This window comes from Pongo abelii, chromosome 1 (assembly GCF_028885655.2).
Source record: "Pongo abelii isolate AG06213 chromosome 1, NHGRI_mPonAbe1-v2.0_pri, whole genome shotgun sequence".
NCBI classification, from domain to species: domain Eukaryota; kingdom Metazoa; phylum Chordata; class Mammalia; order Primates; family Hominidae; genus Pongo; species Pongo abelii.
The window spans coordinates 213,634,639-213,660,851 of NC_071985.2; the positions used below are offsets into that span (position 1 = coordinate 213,634,639).

At 42.6% G+C, this 26,213-nt stretch overlaps 1 protein-coding gene across 5 annotated transcripts in view; it reads right to left on the reverse strand.

The window, feature by feature from the left end:
• Positions 1-6,896: 6,896 nt before the first annotated feature.
• OTUD3 (OTU deubiquitinase 3) overlaps positions 6,897-26,213 on the reverse strand; it is a 31,505-nt gene continuing 12,188 nt past the window's right edge. The window contains exons 3-8 of one of the 5 annotated variants that reach the window (XM_024235211.3): positions 25,405-25,517; positions 22,225-22,347; positions 15,515-15,622; positions 14,902-14,998; positions 13,275-13,459; positions 6,897-12,327 (exon numbers count right to left, since the gene is read on the reverse strand). In XM_024235211.3, coding sequence (XP_024090979.2) covers positions 12,151-12,327; positions 13,275-13,459; positions 14,902-14,998; positions 15,515-15,622; positions 22,225-22,347; positions 25,405-25,517 — 803 coding nt within the window. In that variant the 3' untranslated portion in view covers positions 6,897-12,150. Of the gene's footprint in view, positions 12,328-13,274; positions 13,460-14,901; positions 14,999-15,490; positions 15,623-22,224; positions 22,348-25,404; positions 25,518-26,213 lie in introns of all 5 variants that reach the window. The other 4 variants (XM_024235209.3, XM_024235205.3, XM_024235214.3 and 1 more) reach the window with 4 other exon arrangements.

The following is a 26,213-nucleotide window of genomic DNA, read 5'->3' on the forward strand; positions in this document are numbered from 1 at the left end:
CATGCACTGGAATCAGTGGGAACAAGTCTGACATGGGTGGCCCTGCCTGCAATTTCAGCATTAAATTCTTTTAATTTTCCATGACAGTAAGTTTCTGTGACTCTGTTTTTTTTACTTTTTTTTTTTTTTGAGACGGAGTCTCGCTCTGTCGCCCAGGCTGGAGTGCAGTGGCATGATCTCGGCTCACTGCAAGCTCCACCTCCCAGGTTCACGCCACTCTCCTGCCTCAGCCTCCCGAGTAGCTAGGACTACAGGCGCCCACCAGCATGCCTGGCTAATTTTTTTGTATTTTTAGTAGAGACAGGGTTTCACCATGTTAGACAGGATGGTCTCGATCTCCTGACCTCGTGATCCACCCGCCTCTGCCTCCCAAAGTGCTCAGATTACAGGCGTGGGCCACCGTGCCCGGCCCTGTGACTCTCTTTTTCTAACATTCTACAATCTTATCAAAGATAATGCAATCTCTGGAAGGAATATTTCTGGCCATATGGCTTAATGTGAAAAGCATGAAAAATACCAACCTAAAAATATTGTCCCCACTGTGTCATCAGGCCTCAAATCCCCAACACTGGCAAAGATTGGTTAAGAGTGAGAAGCAGCTCTAGATGGTCTTATCCACACCCCTTCTTTGATAGGCCCCTGGGGGCCAGAGAGGGGATGTTCTACCCGAGGGGGTGTCCCCACTCCCTGGCCCTTCATTTCTTCATGAAGTTGTCATCAGCCACCCACACTCTGGTATTGCCACGTTAACCAGGCCTGCTGGTTGTCATCTTCGAAAGACCAGAGTGCCCAGGGCCGTTCAGCTGTGAGGACACAGGAAGAGGAGGAGGAAAGGGTTCAGCATCGAAGGCTGACTCCAACCTCCCGATTCTGAAGCCATGAAGAATGTAATGCACTCAAGGATTCCCACCAGGAGGAATGCAGCCTATTCTGGAAGCAATCTATTTCAGCAGATGTTACTTCTAAAGATAGAATTATCTATTATATGCTGATGAAATCTTACAGGACTGGGATTCGCCTGCTCAATGACAGAGCACCTGCCAATGCATTGCACAGGGCAAAGCTCACAGTGGACACTCAACAAATGACCACTCCCTTCACCCTTCTTAGGGCCTGTGTACAGCATTCAGAACCTTGAGGGCAGGGAGGAGAGCAAAGAAAATCAAAGGGAGAGCCAGTCGTGGTGGCTCACACCTGTAATCCCAGCACTTTGGGAGGCCAAGGCGGGTAGATCACCTGAGGTCAGGAGTTCGAGACCAGCCTGACCAACATGGAGAAACCCAGTCTTTACTAAAAATACAAAATTAGCCGGGCATGGTGGTGCAGGCCTGTAATCTCACCTACTCAGGAGGCTGAAGCAGGAGAATCGTTGAACCTAGGAGTTGGAGGTTGCGGTGAGCCAAGATCATGCCATTGCACTCCAGCCTGGGCAACAAGAGTGAAACTCCATCTCAAAAAAAAAAAAAAAAAAAAAAAATCAAAGGGATGTATCGCTGTGACCTTTAAAAGGTGAAGAAGCTCTGTGCTAGCAAAAGGGAGGACAGGCGTGTGTACTTTGCTGTTGTAACTGACTCAAATCCTCAGCCAAGTATCACCAGAAGACCATGTCTTGAAGCAAAAACGGCCTGTGTGGGGAAAGAGTGCAAACCTCCTTTGCAGGAAAAGTGGTCCTGAGGCGCCCTCCGGTGTCCATTCCATTCAGGCCACTAGGCAGAAACCTGTGCTTGGCTTAAACCTCGATTTCTCTTCCTCAGGTGGGCAAAGTGTGCTTCTGCGCTAGTGAAATTGGTCCCCTCACATTTTCATAAATAAATATACTGAGAAAGTGTCAAAGAAGGCCATACAACCATCTGAGGATGATGGCCGCTGCAGAAACAGAAAACACAGGGAGAAGTTGCTGATAGGGGCAGATTAGAGAGAGGTGACACCTGAGCATGATGGATTTAAGGTACCAGTGGGACACCTACCTGATGATCTTACAGTTGTATGACTGTCCGACGAAACAAACATTGAAACTTAGGAGCAAGATTCCATCGCAGCCTGCTGTGACCCCTGCCCCCACCCACCCAAACCAAGCTGTCTTTTGGCCACAGATCAGCCTTTACTCTTTGCTTTCCCAGGGCTCAATAAATGTTTTGGGTTTTTTTGTTTGTTTGTTTTTTGAGATGGAGTCTCACTCTGTCACCCAGGATGGAGTGCAGTGGCGCGATCTCGGCTCACTGCAAGCTCCGCCTCCCGGGTTCACGCCATTCTCCTGCCTCAGCCTCCCCAGTAGCTGGGACTACAGGCACCCGCCAACATGCCCGGCTAATTTTTTGTATTTTTAGTAGAGACGGGGTTTCACCGTGTTAGACAGGATGGTCTCGATCTCCTGACCTCGTGATCCGCCTACCTCGGCCTCCCAAAGTGCTGGGATTACAGGCGTGAGCCACCGCGCCCAGCCAATAAATGTTTGATGATGGCCTCAAGGAGCCTGCTTAAATCCTGTTTGCCTATATGTGCGTATCTACAGAACACCTGATACCCAGCAGCAGACTTGCAAAAGAGACTGAAAAAAGGAAGGGAGAACCCTGAACTTGAACTCGGAGGTTCCAGGTAGAGCACTTTGTTCTGCCGCTTTAGCAGCAGTGGTTCTGCTTAGACCTTTGCTGTTCAGCGTGGTCCATGGGCAGTGGCAGCCGCAGAAGCAGCAGCAGGGATCCTGTTCAAAATGCAGAATCTTGGACCTGACCCCAGACCTGCTGAAATCAGAATCTGTAAGTTAACAAGCCCCCCTGATGATTCGTGTGCACATTAAAATATAAGTGCTGATAAATGGTCACAGCCTCAGTCTCTGCATTTGTCAAATGGAAGTATGACATCTCCCCAACAGGTTGGTTGTGGCAAAGTTTGAGTTAGCATGCATGAAAATGCACAAATAATGGCTAGCACTGAAAAATCACTCGTGTTCTAGGAATGAATGAATGAATGGATAGTCCTAACAATAGCTAACACTTGCTGTGCACTTGGCATTTGCCAGGCACTGTTGTAAGTGCTTTATGTGTGCTAATTCATTGGATGAGTAAAGTAGGCAATGGGACTGTGTCAAAGCTGGGGAGGGGACATTCTTACCTAAATGTTTCATAGTTTGCCTCTCCAATTTTGATGACAGGATTTGGATTGGTTTTGCTTTTGTTCCTATTTAGCCCCTAACAAAAGCTACGCATGAAGTGCAAAGGTAAATACCTTGCTCAATAAGTGACCAGAAATCACAGTGGAATTCCCAAGTTCAATGAAGAGTCTGATTAGGATTTCATGGACATGCGTCTGCTTCACTGGGGTTCCTTACAATATCACCACCAGAGAACTGAATACTTTACTAAAGTTAATTCTTTCCTTCAGTAAGTTTTATACAAATTATGCTTCTGGTCTTTTCCTGGATGCTGGAGATAGACACGAATCAGACAGAGTCAACCAGCAGACAGAAACAGCAATAATTCTACACTAGCAAGTAATGTGACACCCCTAACAAGAAAGTATCAGGACTAATGGTTCTTAAACCCTCCATCCTTCATCACATCTCCATCCTGTCCACTGATGCCAGCTTCATTTTCCCAGAGCCTGATTTACATCATGTCACTCCTCTGCTCCTGAACCATCAGTGGCTCCCCATTGTCCACCAGCCCCTGGTATTCCAGGCTTGGTATCATCTGCTTTTCCAGCCTCTTTTATGCAGCCATATCTATTTACTAAGCTCCTCTGCTGTCCTGCCTTCATACCCTTGTGCAATAGTTCTCTCAACCTAAAAGCCTCCCTTGCTCACAGGCACATCACCACGCTAAAATCCACGGGCTTAAAGAGAATCCCAAATGTCGTCTCTTCCTTTATATTTAGAGACAGGGTCTCACTCTTGCCCAGGTTGGATTGCAGTGGCACAATCATAGTTCACTGCAGCCTTAACCTCCTCGACCCAAGCAAGCCTCCCACGTAGCTGGGACAACAGGTGTGTGCCATCAATTCTGGCTAACTTACTTATTTTTGGTAGAGACCGGGTCTCGCTATGTTACCAGGCTGGTCTCAAACTCCTGGCCTCAAGCAACCATCCTGCCTCAGCCTCCCAAACTGTTGGGATTACAGGGATAAGCCACCCTGCCCAGTCCCAAATGTCACCTTTTCCATGACGCTGTTTCAATTGGAGCAGATTTCACCCTCCTTGAACTGCCAAGCTGTGTTTATACCTTTCCTAGAACTGCTTTATCCCGTTATTTGGGTCCTTGCATGGCGGCAGCAGACTGCTCTGGGTTCAAATCCTGTCTCTGCTACTAAGCTGTGATCTTGGGCCAATTATTTATTCCTGAATAGAACCATCAGCCTCACAGGGTGGTTTTCAAGTTCAAATGAGATGATGTATCCAAAGTGCCCGGGGCATACTAGCTGCTCCATCTATGCTTGGCCACCTTCTGTATTTTTGCTCTCCAATTGGAAGTATCACACAGTAGATGCTAAACAGGTACCTGTTCAATTGAATTCTGCGCTAATGTCCCCCAAAGGCAGAGGTAGATGGTGCAGCATTTTTCCAGGCAGGCGCTACCTGTAACATTGCCAGGTTAGAATGTACACACAGGCCAACTCCAGACACTCAAAAGCAGTCAGGCAGATCTTTGTTGTTTTGGGGTTTTGAGACAGGGTCTCACCCTGTCACCCAGGCTGGAGTGTTGTGGTGTGATACAGCTCACTGCAGCCTAATACTCCTGAGCTCAAGTGATCCTCCTGCCTCAGCCTCCTGAGTAGGAGGGACTACAGACAGGCACCCAGCACCAAACCCCGGTAATTGTGTGTGCATGCATAGAGACGGGATCTTGCTAGGTTGACCAAGCTGGTCTTGAACTCCTGGGTGTGAGCAAGACTCCTGCCCCAGCCTCCCAAAGTGCAGGTATTACACACATGAGCCACTGCACCCAGGCCTGATCTTAAGAATCCATTCAGCAAGCACAGCACTACTCTTCCAGTAGTGAAAGGCACAGGAGAGATGTTTGAAGAAGTTCCCAGTTCTTCTCCAAACTAATTATACATCCATAATAAGCTCTGTCCTCAACACTGGAGCATCCCACTCCTAGGTTTTGCTTGCGCTGGCCATTCAGCCCAACATGCCTTCGCTCCCTATTTCTGTATCCTGTCTCCTTTCGTGCCTCATCCAAATCTCACTCCCTCCACCAAGCCTTCCCGAATTCTCTGAACTCACAGCCCTCTCATCAGTACCTCCTTTATGGCATGTGCTGTCTCCTGGGTCCGTGACGTGTCCACTTTCATTCCCGGACTGGAGGCTTTTTGAAGGCAGGATCCATGACTGTTTCAATGCCCAGAAATAAGGACCCATACAGAATAGAGGTTCACTAGATGTCAGATGGATTCTTGGATGTTTAGATGAATAAATTGAACAGAAACAATCCTCTCGGGATACCCAAGTCCTTCTACCATAGGGAGGTTCAGACAAGTTTCTCCAAGAAGATAGGAAATATTTCCTTCTGCCAATCCAGAATCTGTGAAGTGACAGGACCGGCCCCAAGCCTTTTCAACCAAGTTCTAAATCTCTGCATCTAAATGGTCTGAGAGTGCCCATTCCGTCAGCAAAAACCATTCTGTCCAGCCAAAACCATATTGGAACAGAGCTTTTTATGAACTGTATCTCAAGACACACACTCTGTTTCTGTGCATTGGAGGAAGGGAAAGGCCAGGAGCCTGGGGTGGTGTCTCGCTGATGCAACTCTAAACACCCAGGTTTTCAGCCAGGCTTTCTCCACGGTGACCATGAGCGGTTACCAAGAAGGGCCAAAGGCACAGCCACTTGTCCCTACCTGGCTCAAGAACACTTCTCTGTCCTTAAAGACTCATCCTATCTCCCACACAGGATCTTACAGGTCACCTGGTCCAACGCTGCCCAAACAGGAAGCCCCTCTAATCCCCAGCAGCAGCCACCTGGCCCCAGCTGAATCCCTGGAATGGGATTAAGGAGGCCATGCAAGTGTTCCAGTGTGCGGGCAGCACCTGGATTGGGACATCACTTTGGACCATAGCAGGTTTTCTGGAAGCATCTCAGGTTAAACAGGGTCTGGATCTGGGCCTCACAGGCTCAGGAACCAGACAGTGTTTGTCTATCCAGAGATGATGGGTCTCTCAGTTGTGGACTGAAGAAGAATCACACAGAGAAGATCGCTTGAGAGATTGTGGGAGAATCTGCTTGCAGGAGACAGAATATTCTTGACTTTCATCCAGGAAACCATCTAGTCCTTTTTGGTATCAAGGCATCAGGGAGCCAATTCAGAAGGCTGCTTGTTGAATACAAAATGAAGAATGGGAGAATGGGAGTCTCAAGGTCAAAATCATGACATGGTGAGGTCTGCCGAGCCAGAGCCCTTGTGTGGATGGGGCCCCTGCTGGACGCAACGAAGGACTCCCCTCGCTCTGGTTTCCTGTGGACCCTTCTAGGTGAGTCGTGCCCCGGATGGTACTGTCTGTGCCTTGGCAGGGAGTCTCCTCCTTGAATGGGGTCAAACAATCCTGAGAGTTCTAGAGGAGCCCAAAGTGGCCACTGACAGACAACTGCTACACATTTAAACAGTTTCAAACTATCAAGAGATGCTCTCAGATATCAGGCAGAAATCTTAAGTGTGTAGTCCTTAAGAATGGCCCTGCCATTGTGTGTGGTGGCTGCATTTAGGGGCACTAAAGCAAAAATCAGCTGTTCTAAGCTTAGTCAGATCCCAAAGGACTATTATACACCTAGAATACTCAATCCAGCACACGCACACACGCAAAGCTTCCACACAAAGGTCTCCAAAAAGGACATTTCCCAGCACACTCAGCCTCCTTGCATTCATTCAAACGGTGGTCAGATACTGATAAAAACAACTTAAAACTTTGTTTTTAAACTAGAATTTATTGGTATACAAAACTCCATTTCATAGATAAAGTGGCACATCTTTGCAGCTTCTATTGCACCAAGTATCGAAGATTAAAAACACAAAAAAAGAAACATTTGGTTTTGAAAACACTGCAAATAGCCAAGTACAGTACTTTGGTAAATAAAAAATAAAATGGTTCAGATGAACACAATCCGTGGAAAGAAACGATCTAGGGGGGAAGGAACTATGGACATCAGACAATGGTCACAATTCTCACCATCGAGCTCCATAGATAAGGCAAGACTTGCTAAGTCTATGGATCACGACCCCATGGAGGTCTTAAGTATCTCCAGACTGAAGCTAGAACAAGTATAGTGCAATTAGAAAGAGAGAAGGCCCCTCCTCCACGGACACATCCACCCCTCTGTAAAGGGGACTGACGCATGCCAACACTTCTACATGGGAAAGGGGAGCCCCCGGGTGTGACGCCTGACTCCTGGCCCTTTTCTTCTTTCCTCTGAGCGTAGCGCTGGTGGAGGCTCTGGAAGAGTCACCGGGGAGGCCAAGGGCCCTTCCTACTATGAAAAATGAACCGTAAGAGTGGGAAAATGTGTGAAGCCTCTTACCAGTACTGCTCGTGGGACCTCTTACCAGTACTGCTCGAGGGACCTGCCAGGGATCAAACCGCCAGCTGAAGTCTGTGGCTGAGCTCACATGATTGTCATGGACGGCTGGCAGCCTGCTGCAGGCTGACACGCCAAGGATGAGAGCCAGGCCACAGAGGGTCTGTCCGGCAATCGCCGCCGGCCGCAAGGACTGGCAGTGAGCAACAGCAGCTCTGGATCACGGCTATGCCCTGCTTAGAATAAATTCCCTATGCAAAAGTTCGTAGTTTTACAGAAATAGATTCTTTACACTGGTACCAGCCCCTTCCCAAGTAATTCTGCAAGGATGCTAAACATTTTCATGGAACCACAAAACAGTCCTAACGAGGACAGTAAAGAGAGGGACTCTACAAAGCAGCTGCTTCAAAGACATAGGTCAAAGCCTGAGGTTTTAAAGGAATTTCACCTCGGGAGAGAACTTCCAGGCCACCCACGAGGCACTGCTCTCTCCGGAGGCCCCCATCAGCAGCGCACAGTAAGCTGTGCATCCTCCGTGCACGTGGTGACTGGTGCTCCGTGTTCTCTCCGTGTTACAAAAATGACTGTCCCCTTTCTAATATGCAATGGCAGACATCGTAATTTATGCCATCTAGATCTTCAATTCAATGATGTCATTAAAAAAATACAATTTACTAGCCAGGCGGGGTTGCTCACACCTGTAATCCCAGCACTTTGGGAGGCTGAGGCGGGCAGATAACAAGGTCAGGAGTTTGAGACCAGCCTGGCTAACTAACATGGTGAAACCCCATCTTTACTAAAAATACAAAAATTAGCCAAGCATGGTGGCACGCACCTGTAATCCCAGCTACTCAGGAGGCTGAGGCAGGAGAATCGCTTGAACCCGGGAGGTGGAGGTTGCAGTGAGCCGAGATTGCCCCACCACACTCCAGCCTGGGCAACAAAGCAAGACTCTGCCTCCAAAAAAAAAAAAAAATTTACTTTAGAGCCAGGAAAACATAACTTATAAAAAGTCCATTATTAAATCACCTCAGAACTGTCAAAGGCTCCGGAGTTTTAGCAACACTTGTTCTGAAAGCTGTGAATAATGAGAATGAAGCTGTGAATAAATGAGAATGGCAAAACAGAAAAACTGCATCAGACTGAGTCTAAAGATTTAACATGGCTAGACAGAGCCTTGAGGTAAGAAAGTGAAGAGCTACGCATCTACCCAAAACGGGAGTCAGAGAGGGCCACTGACGCAACACACTAAAATCAGGAAGCTCCATTCTCTTCCCCCCGCAAAGATCCTTTTGGTCAGGGTAATTTTTAGTCACCTCTGACTAGGAATCCAAGTTTCCTTCAACTGACTGAATATTTCACAGAGGTAAACCGATAGCATTCTATGCTGACCCAGTAAAACCCAGGCAGAGTCTACAGAGTTTCTCAGAATTAGAGAAATTGCACATTGACTACAGGGACTCACTACTAGTACAGTTCAGCGCCGAAGTCCATCTGATGCTACCTGTGTAATATGTGAGCAACTCCCCGACTGAAGGTGGCCCTCGTCCCACCCCACCCCCGACAATCACATCATTTCACACTGAAGAAGCTCCCTGGGGGAAGCAGGGCAGGCATAATAAATTACCCATGGAAAGGCTCCCTCCCAGCCAGCTCCAGCTGCTCCACAAGGGAGATCCCACTTCCCAAGCCCTCAGAATCAAATTGGCATTGGAAGTGTTTTCAGAGCTTATTAAAGAAACTACAGACAACTTCGACTAACATTTAAAATTCTTTCTGCCACAATTTCTCAACCGTACTTTGCTCCTGAAAGTGTATGTTCATTATTATTGAAAAACTAAATACATACATACATTCTAACTTTCTAGTATCTCCTAGTGGCAACTACATTATCTAGAAGTTATGGTTCTATGTTGCTTTAATACATCTACCTCTCTAGTTCAAAGCTGTTGCCACTAAAATTGTATTTATTTTGACCTCTAAAAAAAAATATTTTCAAAATCCGTAAAACCTTTATAAACGGTTTATAAGAGCAGTAAAGCAGCTATGCACCACTGCTCCATCCCCTTTCTCCTGACCACACTACAAGCTACCAAGACAATCTCATGTAACATAAATCTCTACCAGCCAAGATGTAACACAGAGGTTAAGACACATTCAGTTCCTAATAAAGAGTTCACAGGAGTACCTGTACTAGAGTAACAGCTGCTGACAACAATCATCCCAGGACTAAACATACTGGGCCTCCACTCGGGCTGCCAGTGAAGTAATTTTCAAGTGCCCACTGAGGCAACTAAGCATATTGATTCCAACCTTCTTATGTACCCAGTGAGACTGAGGCAGTGAAGTCTAAATTGAAACCATTAGCTAGAAGGTATCACTGAAGTTGGATGCATGTACCCTATTCCTAATAATTAACACACTAAACATAGACCAACTGTAACTGAAAAGCTGTGCAACAGTAATAAAAGAAAATTACTAAAGCCATTTGATTAGTTTTTTAAACCACCATTATTATACTCCAGAAATGCTGAAGCCTATTATCAGAATTAGGTAATTTAAAAAATAAATGTTCCCAATATTCTTTAATCACTTTTTAGCAGCTTCTAAAACTTCTAAAACCCAACAGGGCCCAAGGCCACCTTCATTAACCAAGTAAATAAAGCAATTCTACTACTTCTGACAATAAGTCTCTCTTAAGCTGACTGCTAATCTGAATTTCTGGCATACAATCTTATCTTTCTGAGAGGATCTGGCCTCTGCACTCAAGCAGTACAAAACAGACAGGAAAACATCTTCATTCAGAAACACTCAGCCAGTCAGGAATCTGCCCAGAGTTGAAAACCAAGACAACCATAGATCCTAACGCACTCGATCTCACTTCCTTAGAGTAAGGCAACAGAGATCTTTCATTCGTTTGGAATGAGTAGAGTAACACAGCCTCAAGCTCAGGACTCTGCGATGTGCACAGAAAAAAAAATGCTGTGTACTTTTTTTAATCTGCTAAATTTTACAATGTACTGTACCCAGGAAGAAACCTAAACCACAATGTCCTAGGAGCAATTCCAAGAGACTACTGATGCTCCAACTACAAAAAGCCACCAAAGTCAAAAACAAAATCAAAAGATACCAGTGAAACTGAAGAAAGCAAACGGCCTCATGATAAAGACAATCTGACGACTCCAGGGCCTACCAAACTTTTTAGTTTTCACTTTGCCTCTGAATTTTTATAATTCTGAAATGTGAAGGGTGGGGAAGATAACTAATAATTTACCTTTCAACTCAGCATCAATTATTTGCCCAAGTATTAGGTCCCAAAAGACAAAGATTATCCAAGATGGGCCGCCTCATACGTTATGGTTCTTAAGTTCACAACCACCTAACTCAGTTTTAGGAATGACATCCCTCCACTGCTCAAGTCTGCCTATTTCAGAACTGAAGAGTGATTCGAAGGCCTTAACCAAAGTATGTTCTCTTCTCTGCTGGTCCAACCTAAGTCAACCAACCCTGCTGGTCCAACAACTTCCAGCAGATGCTGGAGTTTTCCCAACTTTGAAACGCCAAACAGGGCTTAAATAAAAAGAAATAAATGTAGCATTTTATAAGATTTAATTTCCACAATACTAAGTTTAGCGACCTATAAGGTCAAGTTACCATGTATCTCTCCGAAGGCATCTAAGTCTAGAACAGAAAGGAAGAAAATCGTTATTTAAAATGTGAACATGAAAAACCTTATTCTTCCAGGCTTCTCCTATAAAAACATAATTCTTTAGACTCCTCTTAGGCAAAACCCCAGGAGTTCTCCTGTTACAACTACAGACCCTGCTCTACACACTGTCAGAATTCCAGAGCTGTATCACAAGCAGTAACATGCCATCTCCTCACTGTCAGGAAACAAATACCAAAAACCCAACACCACTGTCAACTTCCCAACAAGGCCAGGCCTAATTAACAGTCAGCTGCATTTATCATACATATGGCTTGAGTGCAAATGAACTAACTAGCACCTGCATCCCATCTGAAACAACATCAGAATCAGGAAGGAGAGAAACGCGGTTAATTTCCATCCTGACTGCAGGCCACAACCCTCATGTAACTTTGGGAAAACAATTCCTGAATTATTTTCTGAGTAACTTGGATTAGAAGTAAATCAAAGCATATTCCTGAGTTGGAGATGATTTATAAGCTACCCTATATATCTGTTTGAGAATGAAAGAGAAACTAAGGAAACTTGTCATTCTGAATTTCTAACAATTATTCTAAACTACTCATGAACAATTACAGCAAAACTCACCCCAAATGTTAAGGAAAGATCCTAGGGTCACTGAAGTCTGATTTTCAGGGCAAATAAAGCCACCACTTAAAAGGTTTTTCCTGACCTAACTATCTGCCCCTAAAACTCAGTATTTTAATTTTGTATTACAGAATATGAATGGCCTCACTGCATTTTCATAAAACAAAACATATCACTAATAAAATTTCGAACAAAAAAAGAGGCAGCTCAAAGGAAACTAACTCAGTGTGTGAGCTCATGTGTGGGCTTTGTTGGTTGTGTTGCGTTTTATAAAAGGACGGCCTCACTGGAAAGTCTGGCACACAGCAATCCTTTTCCAGCCGCTTCTTACAGCTCCCAAGAGGCCAGAGAGTCAGATGTTGAGAGCAGCGAAGGTCTTCACCAAGGTGACCTGCGTGTTCGCCTCTGCTTCGCTTCTGTTATTGTCCCTGTGGCTACCTCTGCTCTCCAGGGCTTTGTGGCGGTGCCTCTCCTCCTGCCGCCGCTTCTTCTCCAGCCACTGCTGTTCTCGCCTCTGTTTGTTTGTGACCTGAGAGAGAAGGCCGTGGTGGTGAGTAGGAAGCACAGGGGACTCAAGCTGCCACCTGCTAGAAGGGAGATGGTGGCAAAGGGCACAGATTGCTTTTCAGCAGGAACAGGGAAAACCAATCTAAGACGCCAAAGATGATTTACTGTCCACTGCTGCTCAAATTTACATTTAAATTTCCTTGCTGAACTAGCAAACAAAATCAATTCCATTCTTCTCTTAAAGAAACCAGCCCTCATCCAGCAAGAGTTGGTAACAAACACACGTGTCAGAGGACACTTTTCCCCACATAATTTAATGCCCCAGGTAATTCTGACAAAATCCTCAGAAGCTTATTGCATCTCTGCCTCTGCTGTGGCTTTTTACACTGTGGCATTTTGAGCTCAGAACTTCTTGGTGAAAATCTTTAAAATGATTCCAAATTCAGTAAAATGGAAGACGTCACATACTACCTGTGGGAGTGAAGGGCGGGGAGGGAGATGTACCTTTCTGGGAAGCACTTGACAATTTACCAAAAGCCTTTAAAAGGTTCATGTATCCATGACCTTTAACCTGTTCATTCCTCTTCTGGGACTTTATCCAAGAAAATAATGCAAAAACCAAAGATTTATACACAAAGGTGTTCACTGCAGATCATGGCATTTATAAAAAACATGGATAAACATGGGAAGAGCCCACACGTACAGTAATGTTAGGTGGGAAAAGGAGGCTTTTCATTTGTACACTGAGGACAATTTCAGGGTGTATTTCCTTCCAATTGTCACGGCATACACCAAACAGGGTAAGTGAGGTCATTCTGCTTCTTGATGTATCTTTACGCATCCCCCAGATTTTCCACACTACTTTTATAAATCAGAAGGAAAATACAAATACAATTCATCTCAAGCTACCCCCACTGCCACAGAATTACACCCGCCCACCACCTGCCCATTCAACCCCATCTCACATACCTTTGCCAGCTGGTTTTTATTTGCTTTGTTTTCTTCACTAGGGCTGGCCTGTGCCTTATTATTTTCGGTCCTGCCTTCATTTAAGCCCTGATTTCCAAAGATTCTGGCACCACTGCCACCCTCCTCCCACAAAGGGCCACACTGCTTCAGCACTCGACCACTGGGCTCAAGATTCTCTTCTGCATCTTCCAAAGAAAGACATTTCATTAAAACTGAGAACCTGAGAGAGTTACACAGGGTGATTACTGTATTAATGATTCCAAAATTACCTGGGTCCCTACTTCGGTCATAGGGGAAGTAAGTTTCCTTGAGACAAATTCGAATGTCAAGACAGTGGGAAACATAGGAAGAAAAAGTTGGTAAAAGTTGGAAGATAAATTCTAAAATAACCCACTGACCAGCTTTTTGATCAGCTTCCAACCGGCAGAGTACTTTTTAGATAAATTATGTTTTAACATGAATTTTTATGGGAAAATCTTCCATTTGCACCCAAAACCCAGAAAAGAAACAGGCTCTAAAGCTGTGCTGTCCAATGTATTAGCCACCAGTTATATGTGGCCATTTACATTTAAATTAAAATTAAACAACATTTAAAATGTAGCTCTCCAGTCTCATTGCTCACGTGGCAGGTACACACTATATTGAACAGCACAGATCACTGGAGGGTGCTGTTTAAAGTCACAAAGACCAAGTTACTTACAGATTTCTAAAAGTACAGCCAATACATAGTGGATAATAAAATATCTCATCACATGGAGAACTATGATGCCAGAAACAGTATCTGACATGTAACATGTGGCAATCAGTATTTATTGATATCATTTTAAATAAATGACTTGAGAAATTAATAAGATGTTACATCCTTTTCTCTTTTTTTTGAGAGGGAGTCTTGCTCTGTTGCCCAGGCTGGAGTGCAATGGTGCGATCTTAGCTCACTGCAACCACCGCCTCCCAGGTTCAAGCAATTCTCCTGCCTCAGCCTCCTGAGTAGCTGGGATTACAGGCACCTGCCACCACACCCAGCTAATTTTTGTATTTTTAGTAGAGACAGGGTTTCACCATGTTCGTCAGGCTGGTCTCAAACTCCTGACCTCCTGATCCACCTGCCTCAGCCTCCCAAAGTGCTGGGATTACAGGTGTGAGCCACCACACCCAGCCGTTACATCTCTTTTCTTTCCTCTGAGTCACAAAATTACACTTGGTTCAAGTTTAAAAAAAAAATCAAAATTATCACAAGCTAATACAAATCTAAATATTTCCACCAGAAAAACAAGGTATTTCTCTCTCCATTTTATTTTGGTTATCATTTTGGTCTTCTAAGGGCATCTTATTTCTAAACAGGCTAATTCTTCCCTGATGCGTCCCCCAGCACCCTGTACTCCCACCCCATTATGTACTATCGCACCAGTTTACCTGTCTCCACCATCCACCCTCTACCCCTGAACTATACTCCCCCTAAAGCAGACAGGACCTAGTAAAAAATGTCTACATACAGAACGTGCTCAATAAACAACTCCTAAACGAATGACAGAACAGTTACCACCTGTGACTTAGTTAAAAAATAAATATTTGGAAAATTACCAACACAACCATTTTGAAGACCTATACATATTAGTCATGGACTTACCATTTCTCTTCCCTTGGTTCATCTGAAGCATGGCAATTATTGCAGATTCAATATTATAATTTTCAGCTTCCAGGTTCTGGACTATTAAATTAAAATCCTAGCCAAGAAACAAACGAACAAAAAAACCACTTCAGAACTCTGGGTATATTTTTCTGCCTAGCTCTACTTCAATAATCATAAACATAAAGATGTAATAGTGAGAATTAACACAAGGTTTCAGGACCTTTTCCGTTTAGAAAAATGTCAATTTCCAATAAGGTTGGTCCCTTGAAATAACCATCTAACGTACATTTATAAATGAATTCCCTCTATAAAACTGCATTTGTACTACTGTAAACACTAGTCAGGAAAAATTAAATCCACATACTTCCTAAGACCTTTGAGCAGTACTGGGTGAAGTCTAGCAAACAACAGGGAAATTAATAAACAGTTCTCATTAAGCCACATATGCTAATCAAACTACAAATCTCATGGGCCTATTTTGGCCCACAAGGTGCTGATATGCTAGAGAGGTGCTACGAAACTAAGACATAAGCTAGGCACAGCAATGCTTGCTTCTAAATCATTCCTGCAAGACAGAAATACTAACTGAACATCCAGTTGCATTACAAACTTTCTGGACAGCATCCTCTACTTCATCTCTCAGGTCGTCTTCAGAGTCCATTCCCTTTGTCTTGATCTTTTCTCTTTTATTTGATTCATCTTGATGAAGCATCTGAAACTAAAGAAAACAAATAATAATCAGGGAACTATGTTGAGAATCAAACTATGTTCAGAATCTTCAACACAAGACACTCTAATCTGGAAAAATTCATATACATAGGGGAAAACATTCTAGAAACAACCTTAACAGAACAGCAATGACTAGGCTCCATTTTATCCACTCATTGTACTTCGAGTCACAACAGAGGAATTGAAAAGAAAGGCCCAAAAGACAGAATAACTGCTCAGTAAGAAAGGCATTCGCACTCCCATGTCTAAATGCCAACACTGGCAAATGACTGCTGCCTCTGACAGCACACAGTCACCTCAGCTGATTTTCAGAGCCGTGAGCTTAACAGAAAACGATCCTCTATACTCGCACCTGGTGAACTTTTGCACAAAAACGGTACTGGTCTTGAAGAAACCTACATACAACTTCCCTCTGGTTCCCAAGCCTTATTTGATCATCAGCACGCTTAGAGGTACTGAAGCTCCTGTCCCAGCTGGACAGCCACGGATGAGCATGACTCATCTAACCTCAGGTACATACCACCACACCCAGGGAAACTGGTCAATCCAAATCCTAAAGCCACAAACAACAGTTCACTTGGGATCCATGAGACCTTTACAACCTGGGCCTTAAATCAGAAAAGCTAAAATGATCCCTCTGTAGATGCTCAACCACCTTCTTCTTCTGCTTCCCAATAATGCAGGCAGATAGGTAAACGGGCAAAGACAGTTCTGTTTTTTGAATGTAAAAGTATAGTGGACTCCAGCAATGTGCAGTGTATTCCTCAGAATGTTAATACAAAGCATTCTATTATAAAATTAAACCCTAAGAATTTGACAAAGAGTTACAGGAGTCTTTGACCCAGTAGTTTCAGTTTTGAAATTTAGCCAAAGGAAATAATATCGAATAGAGAAAAGATTTATGGGCCTGGTGCAATGGCTCACACCTGTAATCCCAGCACTTTGGGAGGCTGATGGGGGTGGGTCACCTGACCTCAGGAGTTCAAAACCAGCCTGGGCAACAAAGTGACATCCCGTCTCTACAAAAAAATACAAAAGAATTATTTGGGCATGGTGGCATGCACCTGTAGTCCCAGCTATTCAGGAGGCTGAGGTGGGAGGATGGCTTGAGCCCAGGAGGTGGAGGTTGCAGTGAGCCGAGATCACACCACTGCATTCCAGCCTGGGCAACAGAGCTAGACCTTGCCTCAAAAAAAAAAAAAAAGAGAAAAGATTCAGGTAAAAGTGCTAACAGTGCTACTTATAGTCGTCAATAACTGGAAACCACCCAAAGGCTTTATAGTATGGATATGGTTAAATAACCTCTGTAAATCCACAGAATGATGTCTTCATTCCCATTAAAGGAAGAAACACAATAATCACTCCCCCCATTTACTTAACAATATTTTGGAGGTAACAGCCAAAGTATTTAGCCAAAATAAATTTTAAGTATAAAATTAAAAAGAAAAAAGTAATCTGTCTTTGTAGATGATATAATTCTGTAACTGAAACAAGAGAATCAACAAAAAAACTACTGCAAACCAAAAAAATTACAGCAAATCATATACCTGATAAGAATCTAGCATCTAGAATATATTAAAAAACTCTTACAACTCAAAAACAAAAAGGCAGAACCCAATTAAAAAATAGGCAAAAGACTTGAATAGACATTTCACCAAAGATATACAGATGGCCGAAAAGCACATGAAAAGATGTTCAATGTCATTAGCTATTAAGGAAATGCAATTCAAAACTTTAAGATACTGGCCAGGCGTGGTGGCTCATGCCTGTAATCCCAGCACTTTGGGAGGCCGAGGTGGGTGGATCACGAGGTCAGGAGATCAAGACCATCCTGGCTAACACGATGAAACCCCGTCTCCACTAAAAACACAAAAACTTAGCTGGGCGTGGCGGTGGGTGCCTGTAGTCCCAGCTACTCGGGAGGCTGAGGCAGGAGAATGGCATGAACCCGGGAGGTGGAGCTTGCAGTGAGCCACGATCATGCCACTGCACTCCAGCCTGGGCGACAGAGCAAGACTTCATCTCAAAAAAAAGAAAAAAAACTTTAAGATACTAACTAGGATGACCATTTAAAAAAAAAAACTACAAATGTTAGAGAGGATGAAGAGAAAGCAGAGCCTTCATACATTACCGGTGGCAAGTAAAACAGTACAGCTGCTGTGGAAAACAGTTTGGCAGTTCCTCAAAATGTTAAATTTAGGTTTATCATATGACCCAACAATTCCACTCTGAGGTATATCCAAAAAGACTGAAAATAGGAATTTGTAAAAATACTGTACACATATACTCACAGCAGCACTATTCTCAATAGCCAAAAGGTGGGAACAACCTAAATGCTCATTAACAGATGAATGGGTGCACAAAAAATCACCTCTCCAAACAATGGAATATTATTCAGCCATAAAAAATAATGAAGTACTGATACATGGTACACCATGAATGACTCTCAAAAACATTATACTGAGGGAAAGAAGCCACAAAGAAAAAGTCACATATAATTCCATTTACATAAAATGTCCAGAATAGGCAAATTCATAGAGAAGAAAGGCAGACTGGTGATTGCTAGGGGAGAGGGGGAATTGGGAGTCACTGCTTAATGGGTATGAGGTTTTCTTTTGGGGTGATGAAAATATTTTGGGACTAGACAGAAGAAGTGGTTGTACAACAAACACTGCGGATGTACTGAGTACCACTGGACTATATATTTTTAAATGATTAATTTTATGTTATGTGAATTTTGCCTTAACTTTTAAAAAAAGAGGGGTTCTGTGGGATACCTAAGTATGTAATTAACATCTTGTTATTAACAGCTCTCATAGACAAATGATAACCAACTAGAAAACATAAAAGATCTCTTTACAATAGACACAAAAAACACAAAACACCTTCTAAGAATAAACTCAACAAAAAGTGGGCAAGATCTATATGAAGAAAATGTTCCTATGGATCACAAAGTCAATTAAATAATAAAAGACTCAACATCAAAAAGATGTCAGCTTTTCCTTAAATCACTCTATTAATTTAATGAGATTCCAATTTTAAAAAACTCAATAGGGCCGGGCACGGTGGCTCACGCCTGTAACCCCAGCACTTTGGGAGACCAAGATAAGCAGATCGCTTGAGGTCAGGAGTTCAAGACCAGCCTGGCCAACATGGTGAAACCCCGTCTCTACTAAAAATACAAACATTAGCCGAGGGTAGTGGCGAGCACCTGTAATCCCAGCTACTCGGGAGGCTGAGGCAGGAGAATCGCTTGAACCCAGGAGGCAGAGGTTGCACCACTGCACTCCAGCCTGGGCAACAGGGCAACAGAGCAAGACTGTCTCAAAAAAAAAAACTCAATAGGATTTCCTTTGAACTAGACACATTGATTCTAACATTCATTTTGTTTTTTTCTTTAAAAAAAGACAAGAACATATAAGGAAACTTATAAAAAGAAAATTAATTATGAGTGAAAAATCCTACCAGATTTTAAAATATACCAACTAAAACAATGAGGCATCAACATGTGAACAGGGAGATCAGTGGACCAGAACCAAATGTCTAGGAATAGACCCAAATACATATGGGAATTTAGTATATGGAAAGAAAGTGGCATTTTAAATCAGTGGAGAAAAGATGTATAATTAATCAGTGGTTTGGGTACAACTAGGTAATCACAAGGGAAATATAAAGTTGGATCCATAGCCTCATACCCTTATATGAATATAAATTTCAAATGAAGCCAAGATTTAATTTTTTTTTTTTTAAGTCAAACTATGAGCTGGGTGCAGTAGCTTACATCTGTAATCTCAACACTTTGGGTGGTCAAGGCAGGAGGGTTGCTTGAGTCCAGAAGTTCGAGACCAGCCTAGGCAACAAAGTGAGACCCTGTCTCTACAAAAAATAAAAAATTAGCCAGGCATAGTGGTACACAGCTGTGGTCCCAGCTACTCAGGAGGATCGCTTGAGCCTGGGAGGTTGAGGCTGCAGTGAAACATGAGCACAGCACTGCACTCCAGCCTGGGTGACAGAGTGAGACCGAGTCTCAAAAAATAAATAAATAAATAAAGTGAAACTATGAAAGTACTATTCTAAACTATGGGAGAATTCTTTTTAACCTCAGAGTGGGAAAGACTTCCCTAGTTATGACCCAAAATCCAAAGGGCATATAAGAAAATCGTAACAAATTTAACCATGTAAAAATCTAAAATTCTTTCATAGCAAAGACCACAGGAGAAAGAACAAAAAGACAAAAGACAGAGTGCAAAAAACTATTTGCAACTCATATCACAGACAGAGGCTAATTTCCCTAATACATAAAAAGCTCCCCAAAATCATTAAGACAACTTAATAGGGAAAAAAATGGGGAAAAAAAATTAATACCATTTACAAAAAAATAGAAATATGTCTTAAACACAGGAAAAGATGAATAAATAAGAGAAATGCAAATTAAAACTAGGTTAAGTAAACAATTTTTCCCCTAACAATGAAAAGGATTTATAAATTTGGTAACGCTATGCTGACGAAGTGCACCGTGCAGGAAAAGAGCCACATATCGCAGGTGGGAGTGTAAACTGGTGAAATCTTGTTAGAACGTAATTTGACAATACACTTATCAACATCCTCTGATGTGGCAAGGACCTTCTAGGAATGTGTCCCACAGATACATGAGTGAAATGAGGTACATAAAAGGTACTGCACATTGCTTATAATAGCAAAGGATTAGAAACCACCTAAAAGTCCATCAGTAAGTGACTGGTCAAAAATATTATAATGCATCTACAGAACAGAACACTATGCAGCCTTTAAAAAGGATACAGGAAGTTCCTTATGTACTACCATGAATTAAATCCCAAGACACGTTAAATTTAAAAAGCACAGTGCAGGATGTATGTGTGGGATGTGTAGTATGTGTAGGATGCTACAACTAGTGGTGGGGAGAGTGTAAAAATGGCAAAAGTGGAATATGTGCACATATACATATATTGGCTTGGTATGTAAACCATAGCAGATTTTATGATATACTAATACCACTGATTGCATCCAGGGAAAACAGTGTGGCTGAAGTACAAGGGTAGGAGATTGACTTTGACTATATATCCCATTACATATTTTGAATTCTAATCCATGGACAAATATGACCTATTCAAGAATTAAAATTGCCAGGCACCATGGCTCACACCTGTAATCCCAACATGTTGGAAGGCCAAGGCAGGAGGATCACTTGAGCCCAGGAGCTGGAAGGCAGCCTGGGCAACATAGTGAAACTTCATCTCTACAAAAAATTAAAAAATTAACGAAGCATGGTGGCACACACCTGTAGTCCTAGCTACTCATATGGCCGAGGTGGGAGGATCGCTGGAGTCCATGTAGACAAGCCTGCTGTGAGCCGTGATGGTGCCACTGCACTCCAGCCTGAGCAACACAGCGGGACCTTATCTCAAAAAATAAATAAAATTGTTTAAAAAACAATGGTTTTGGATCATGTGTAAAAACAGGAAAAAAGGTTTATGCAATAATGTTAATTTTTTTTTTTTGAGATGGAGTTTCACTCTTGTTGCCCAGGCTGGAGTGCAATGGCGCGATCTTGACTCACCGCAACCTCCACCTCCCAGGTACAAGTGATTCTCCTGCCTCAGCCTCCCGAGTAGCTGGGATTACAGGCACACGCCACCATGCCCAGCTAATTTTGTATTTTTAGTAGCGATGGAGTTTCTCCGTGTTGGTCAGGCTGGTCTTGAACTCCCGACCTCAGGTGATCCGCCCGCCTCGGCCTCCCAAAGTGCTGGGATTACAGGCGTGAGCCACCACGCCCGGCCAATGATGTTAATTTTTAAAAACAGGAAACAAAGCTATATAAATAAAATGTCAACCATGTTTTAATGCATTAAATGAAAGGAAATCTACCAAAACAGTAACAAAATTTACATTCAGGTAGCTGAGTTGACTTTACGTGCTTTTTATTTTCTTCTTTACCTTTACTATAGTTTTCAGATTTCAGATAAGAAGCATGGGTTAGGCCAGGCACGGTGGCTCACCCCTGTAATCCCAGCAGTTTGGGAGGCCAAGGTGGGCAGATCACCTGAGGTCAGGAGCTTGAGACCAGCCTGACCAACATAGAGAAACCCCATCTCTACTAAAAATACAAAATCAGCCGGGCATGGTAGCACATGCCTGTAATCCCAGCTACTCAGGAGGCTGAGGCAGGAGAATCGCTTGAATCCGGGAGGCAGAGGTTGGGTGAGCCGAGATCGCGCCACTGCACTCCAGCCTGGGCAACAAGAGCGAAACTCCATCTTCAATTTAAAAAAAAAAAAAAAAAAAGGTGTGGATTAATTTTAAAACATAAAAATAATTTTAAAATTCCATGTTTCTTATACACATACAATTGTAACTATCAACTATCAGAAAAAGCAAAATAATAATAAGCAATTTTATCTATCATTCTCACCTAAACTAAGAAATAAAAAATATTTTTAAAATCAGGCCCACAGATTCTTAATGCCAACTTTCCACAAAAACATTACTGGTTTTTAGCGCCAGATATACAGCTCTCGACCTGTTTCCTGTAGGGCTGGGAATACGGGAGAAAACCGAGGCCTCACTCACATCCGTCTGGAGATGTGCAGGTGCCTCTGAGTTGTCATTGATCCTCCGAACACTGTCGTAGTGCTCTCCATACCGATATGCGATGTGTAACTCCCTCACGCTGCTTTTATCTGTACCACGAATCTGTAGACAAAAGAAGGGGCTGTGCCAGTGAGGATCTGAACACTGTCAACTTCTGGAGAGAAACACCCACCTGGACTGCTGAGGAAGCCCAGTCAGCAGGTCTATGCAGACACTAATTGGGAACACACCTGGGATATGTCACAAGCAATTTCCAAACTACCTCCTTCCTACGCGTGTATGCTTCTGTATGCTTATTTAATATGTAACTCCATGGAAATAAATCCACGTAAGAAATTCAAAAACCAGGGGCAGACTTGTGATGAAGTTAAATAAGCTTAAGCTTCAGAGGCTGTATTACCTCTGAGCCCCTCTAATGCACAAGCCCATTCCAAGGGTAAGGCCCAGGGGCAGATCCAGATTTGTTGAGCTTGAAGCCCTAACTATTTGAAGGTTCTCTTTGAGGAAAAAAAAAATGCAAAATTATAAATATAAAACTGGTAGAACCTCTCCCAAGACCTAGAAAAGGAGTCCTACAAATGAGTGGCCTGATGTTTCATTAGCTTCAAGGTAAATCCACCCCTTTTGTTAAAATGAAAATAGCATTTTCTGTTAACCACCTAAATGAGAAACATTATCAACAACAAACCCAAATCTCCTACCTATGTCAGCTTCAAAACAAAATTACATAAAGTAGTACGGCCTGCAGCGCTCAACCCTGCAGGCGCCACCCACAAGGTATTCTATGTGAACTACACCCCTGACACACAGCACAAGAATGGGGCTCCCTAGAGTTGTGCAGTACAGAAGCCCTAAGGTCTGGGCGTACCCCAAAGAAAACTCGCCACCTCCACAGAAACTCTCATTCTAACTTTGTCCCTTAGAAAGCCCAGTAATGGTTCCTTTGTTTAAAACTCCAAAACATCAGCACATTCTTTTTACTGAAAATCACACGTAGTAAGATACTACCCTTACTTTAAACAGTATCCATGGTCTAAAAACAAAGCAAAAACCATGGAACAAACAGGAACCACACAAGTCTAGATGTCAGTAGCGTGGAAGCTTTTCCAGTAGAATACGCAGATCTCAAGTGCAGAGAGTCTGGTTTAGACACATACAAAATAGAGAGCACCATTTGCCTCCCAGGAAGAGCAATGGGAAAGTAAACAGTTTATTAGAATCTTTGACATAATCCCTAAAGCACTTACATACCTAATAATAATAATATATATACATTATGAATAGAAAACCTAACTGGAAGAATATTCACCAAATTGTTAACCGTGACTTTCACGGGCAGATTACAGAGGACTTTCACATTCTATGTTACATACATCTAGATTGTTCACAGGAGCACATATTCCAATTATAACCAGAAAAAAAATGTAGGTTTCAATATCTCCATGGTGTGAGTATAAGCCTACTCTTTATTAATGAAAGAGCTCATAACCATGACAGTAGCAACCAATGCAGTTTCAGTTCTTAAATTTTATAAGATGCTTCACTGGGGTAGGAAGACATAGGGGGATCCAATGGAAATATTAGTAAATTTATTTTAAAAAGATGTACTTTCAATGCTCAGGAATTTATGAAAGAGAACACTACAGAAATAAATTCAAAAAAAAATTTACCTATGCAGAAATGTCTTCCACAACTACCTAGGTAACTAAAAAACTTTGGGAAAAAAGTCATCAATGGAGGAAAAGGCAAGCTGATCACTGAGTTGGTACTGAGTATTCCCCTTCAAGGTGAGGGCCATTATGCTGCGTATTCAAATGACTTTGTTAACTTCTGCAAAACAGTGTAAGTTTAACGACAAAAAATAGAACAAAGGGGTAACCAGTATTTTTGCTCAAACATCACCCTTGGAAAACAGAGCCCCATGGAAAATATGATAGCTCTACCTGGTACCCTGATGTCGGGACATCCGCAACACTGCCCCAAAGAACACAAGCAGATACTGTTTCACTCCTGCTCCTTCTATCCCCATACGGTAAAATTTCTCACCATCCCTGGACTATCTTATTTTGTTGTAGCATAATTTTGTTAAAAGGACACTGTGCCAGGGACAAAAGGCTGCATTCTTTAATATGACATTCCGGAAAGGCAAAACTATAAGGACAAATCAGAGAATGGGCTACAAGAGGCTGGGTATTGGGGGAGGGGGCCAGTGATTACAAAGTACAAAGAGCCTGGAAGTAACTTTTTCGAGAGTAGACTAGTCTGTGTTGATAGTAGTGGTGGTTACATGACTGTGTTTGTCAAAACACATAGAACTGTACACTTGGAAAAGGATGAAGTTTGCTACATGTAAATTATATCCCTATAAACCTATTTTTAATCAGCAAAGGCTATGACTGAGCAATTTACAAAGGATTATATGCAGGTGTCATATGAAAAAAAGGGCACTGTTACCTTTATGCTAATAACACAGAAATGTCCGTATATATGTGGATATGGATACATGTATGTGTTTTAAAAGTGTGTAAAAACATTGTGATATGTTCCTTTCCAGTTATGTATCAATGTTTTATAGCCAAGTGTGTGTGAATGACAGGAATACGCACTAAAACATTCACAGCAATAACCTCTCTCTGGGTGATTCAATAAAATTTTAAATATAATTTTTAATAAAATTTTTTTCTCTTTATGAGCTTTTTCAATTTTCTAACTTTTCTACAAGTACTGTATTTTAACTTCTTAATTAGAAAAAGTGAGAAATGGGGGAGTGGTGGAGCAGGGCAGGGTGGGTGGGGAATTAACAGAAACCACATGCTCAGTCTTTAGGAGCTGAGGTACAAAGCAACAGGCAGCACTCTGACTTTAGGGGGTGACAGCCTGTGTTTCCACACTAGGTTCCGTCCCCAACCTGCCCAATTAGCTGACTGTTGAATATTTATAGCATTTAAAAAGATTTCTAAATTATACTCCGGACTCCATTTGTACATAGCACAGGGATTACTTCCGAGCCACCACAAGATTTTTGTCTTTGGTTAGGCTCGCAGTCCAAGTTACTCTGCATAACTCAATGTTCACAGGTCAAGCCCCATCATCTTCGGATATTCCCAAAGCTGATTTAGAAATAAGAGCTTAAGATAGATGTTTAAATAGGTGACCTACCTGCCACAAAGGGGCATTAAGTTGATGAATCACTACATTCAACTGATGATTTCTTGCAAAGGCTACAATTGCATCATTGCCAGCAAAAGTACCAGGCTTTGCCAAACTGGCCACTGCATGGAAATAGGAAAGAAAAATGACGTCTTTATACTGGAAAAATCCAAATGCAAACATGCTTTGGTATTTACTGAGTTCCAAATAATGAGAAACAACGATATATATCTGAAAAGTCCATTAACTTTGTCAGAGTCTAGGAATTTAGCTAGTTGAATACAAGACTGCTACTCAGAAGAACACTAGTCATTCATAAAGCAAAGATCCATTTATTTCTTCTGCAATAAATGTTTACTGATTACTTCCAATATGCTAACTCAATAAAAGGCACTGGAAACATAACAATAAACACAGTAATCTTAGCAGCTTGCATTAGTGAATGGTTATTATGTGTCAAGCACTGATCTAATCACATCTCATAGACAAGTACTATTATACAAACCATTTTATACATGAGGAAACTCAGATGCAGACTAACTGAAAACTGTGCCAAGGTCAAAGAGCTGGAACACAGTGGAGCTAAGGTTTCACCTAGGCAGCCCAATGCCAAGGTCCTGGCTCTCAGCCACTCCATCAATTTGCCCTCGCGGAGTTCACAACCAGTGAGGGGCAAACAAGATAGGCGCTAATGATGCACAAGTGCTTCAGGAAGGGCATGTGCAGTTAAGAATGTGGCCTTGCCCAAAGAGAGGTCTGGCCTTTATCCTGGGCTCCTGGGAGGTCACTTCTAAACTTCTGGAATTCCCAAAGGTGAT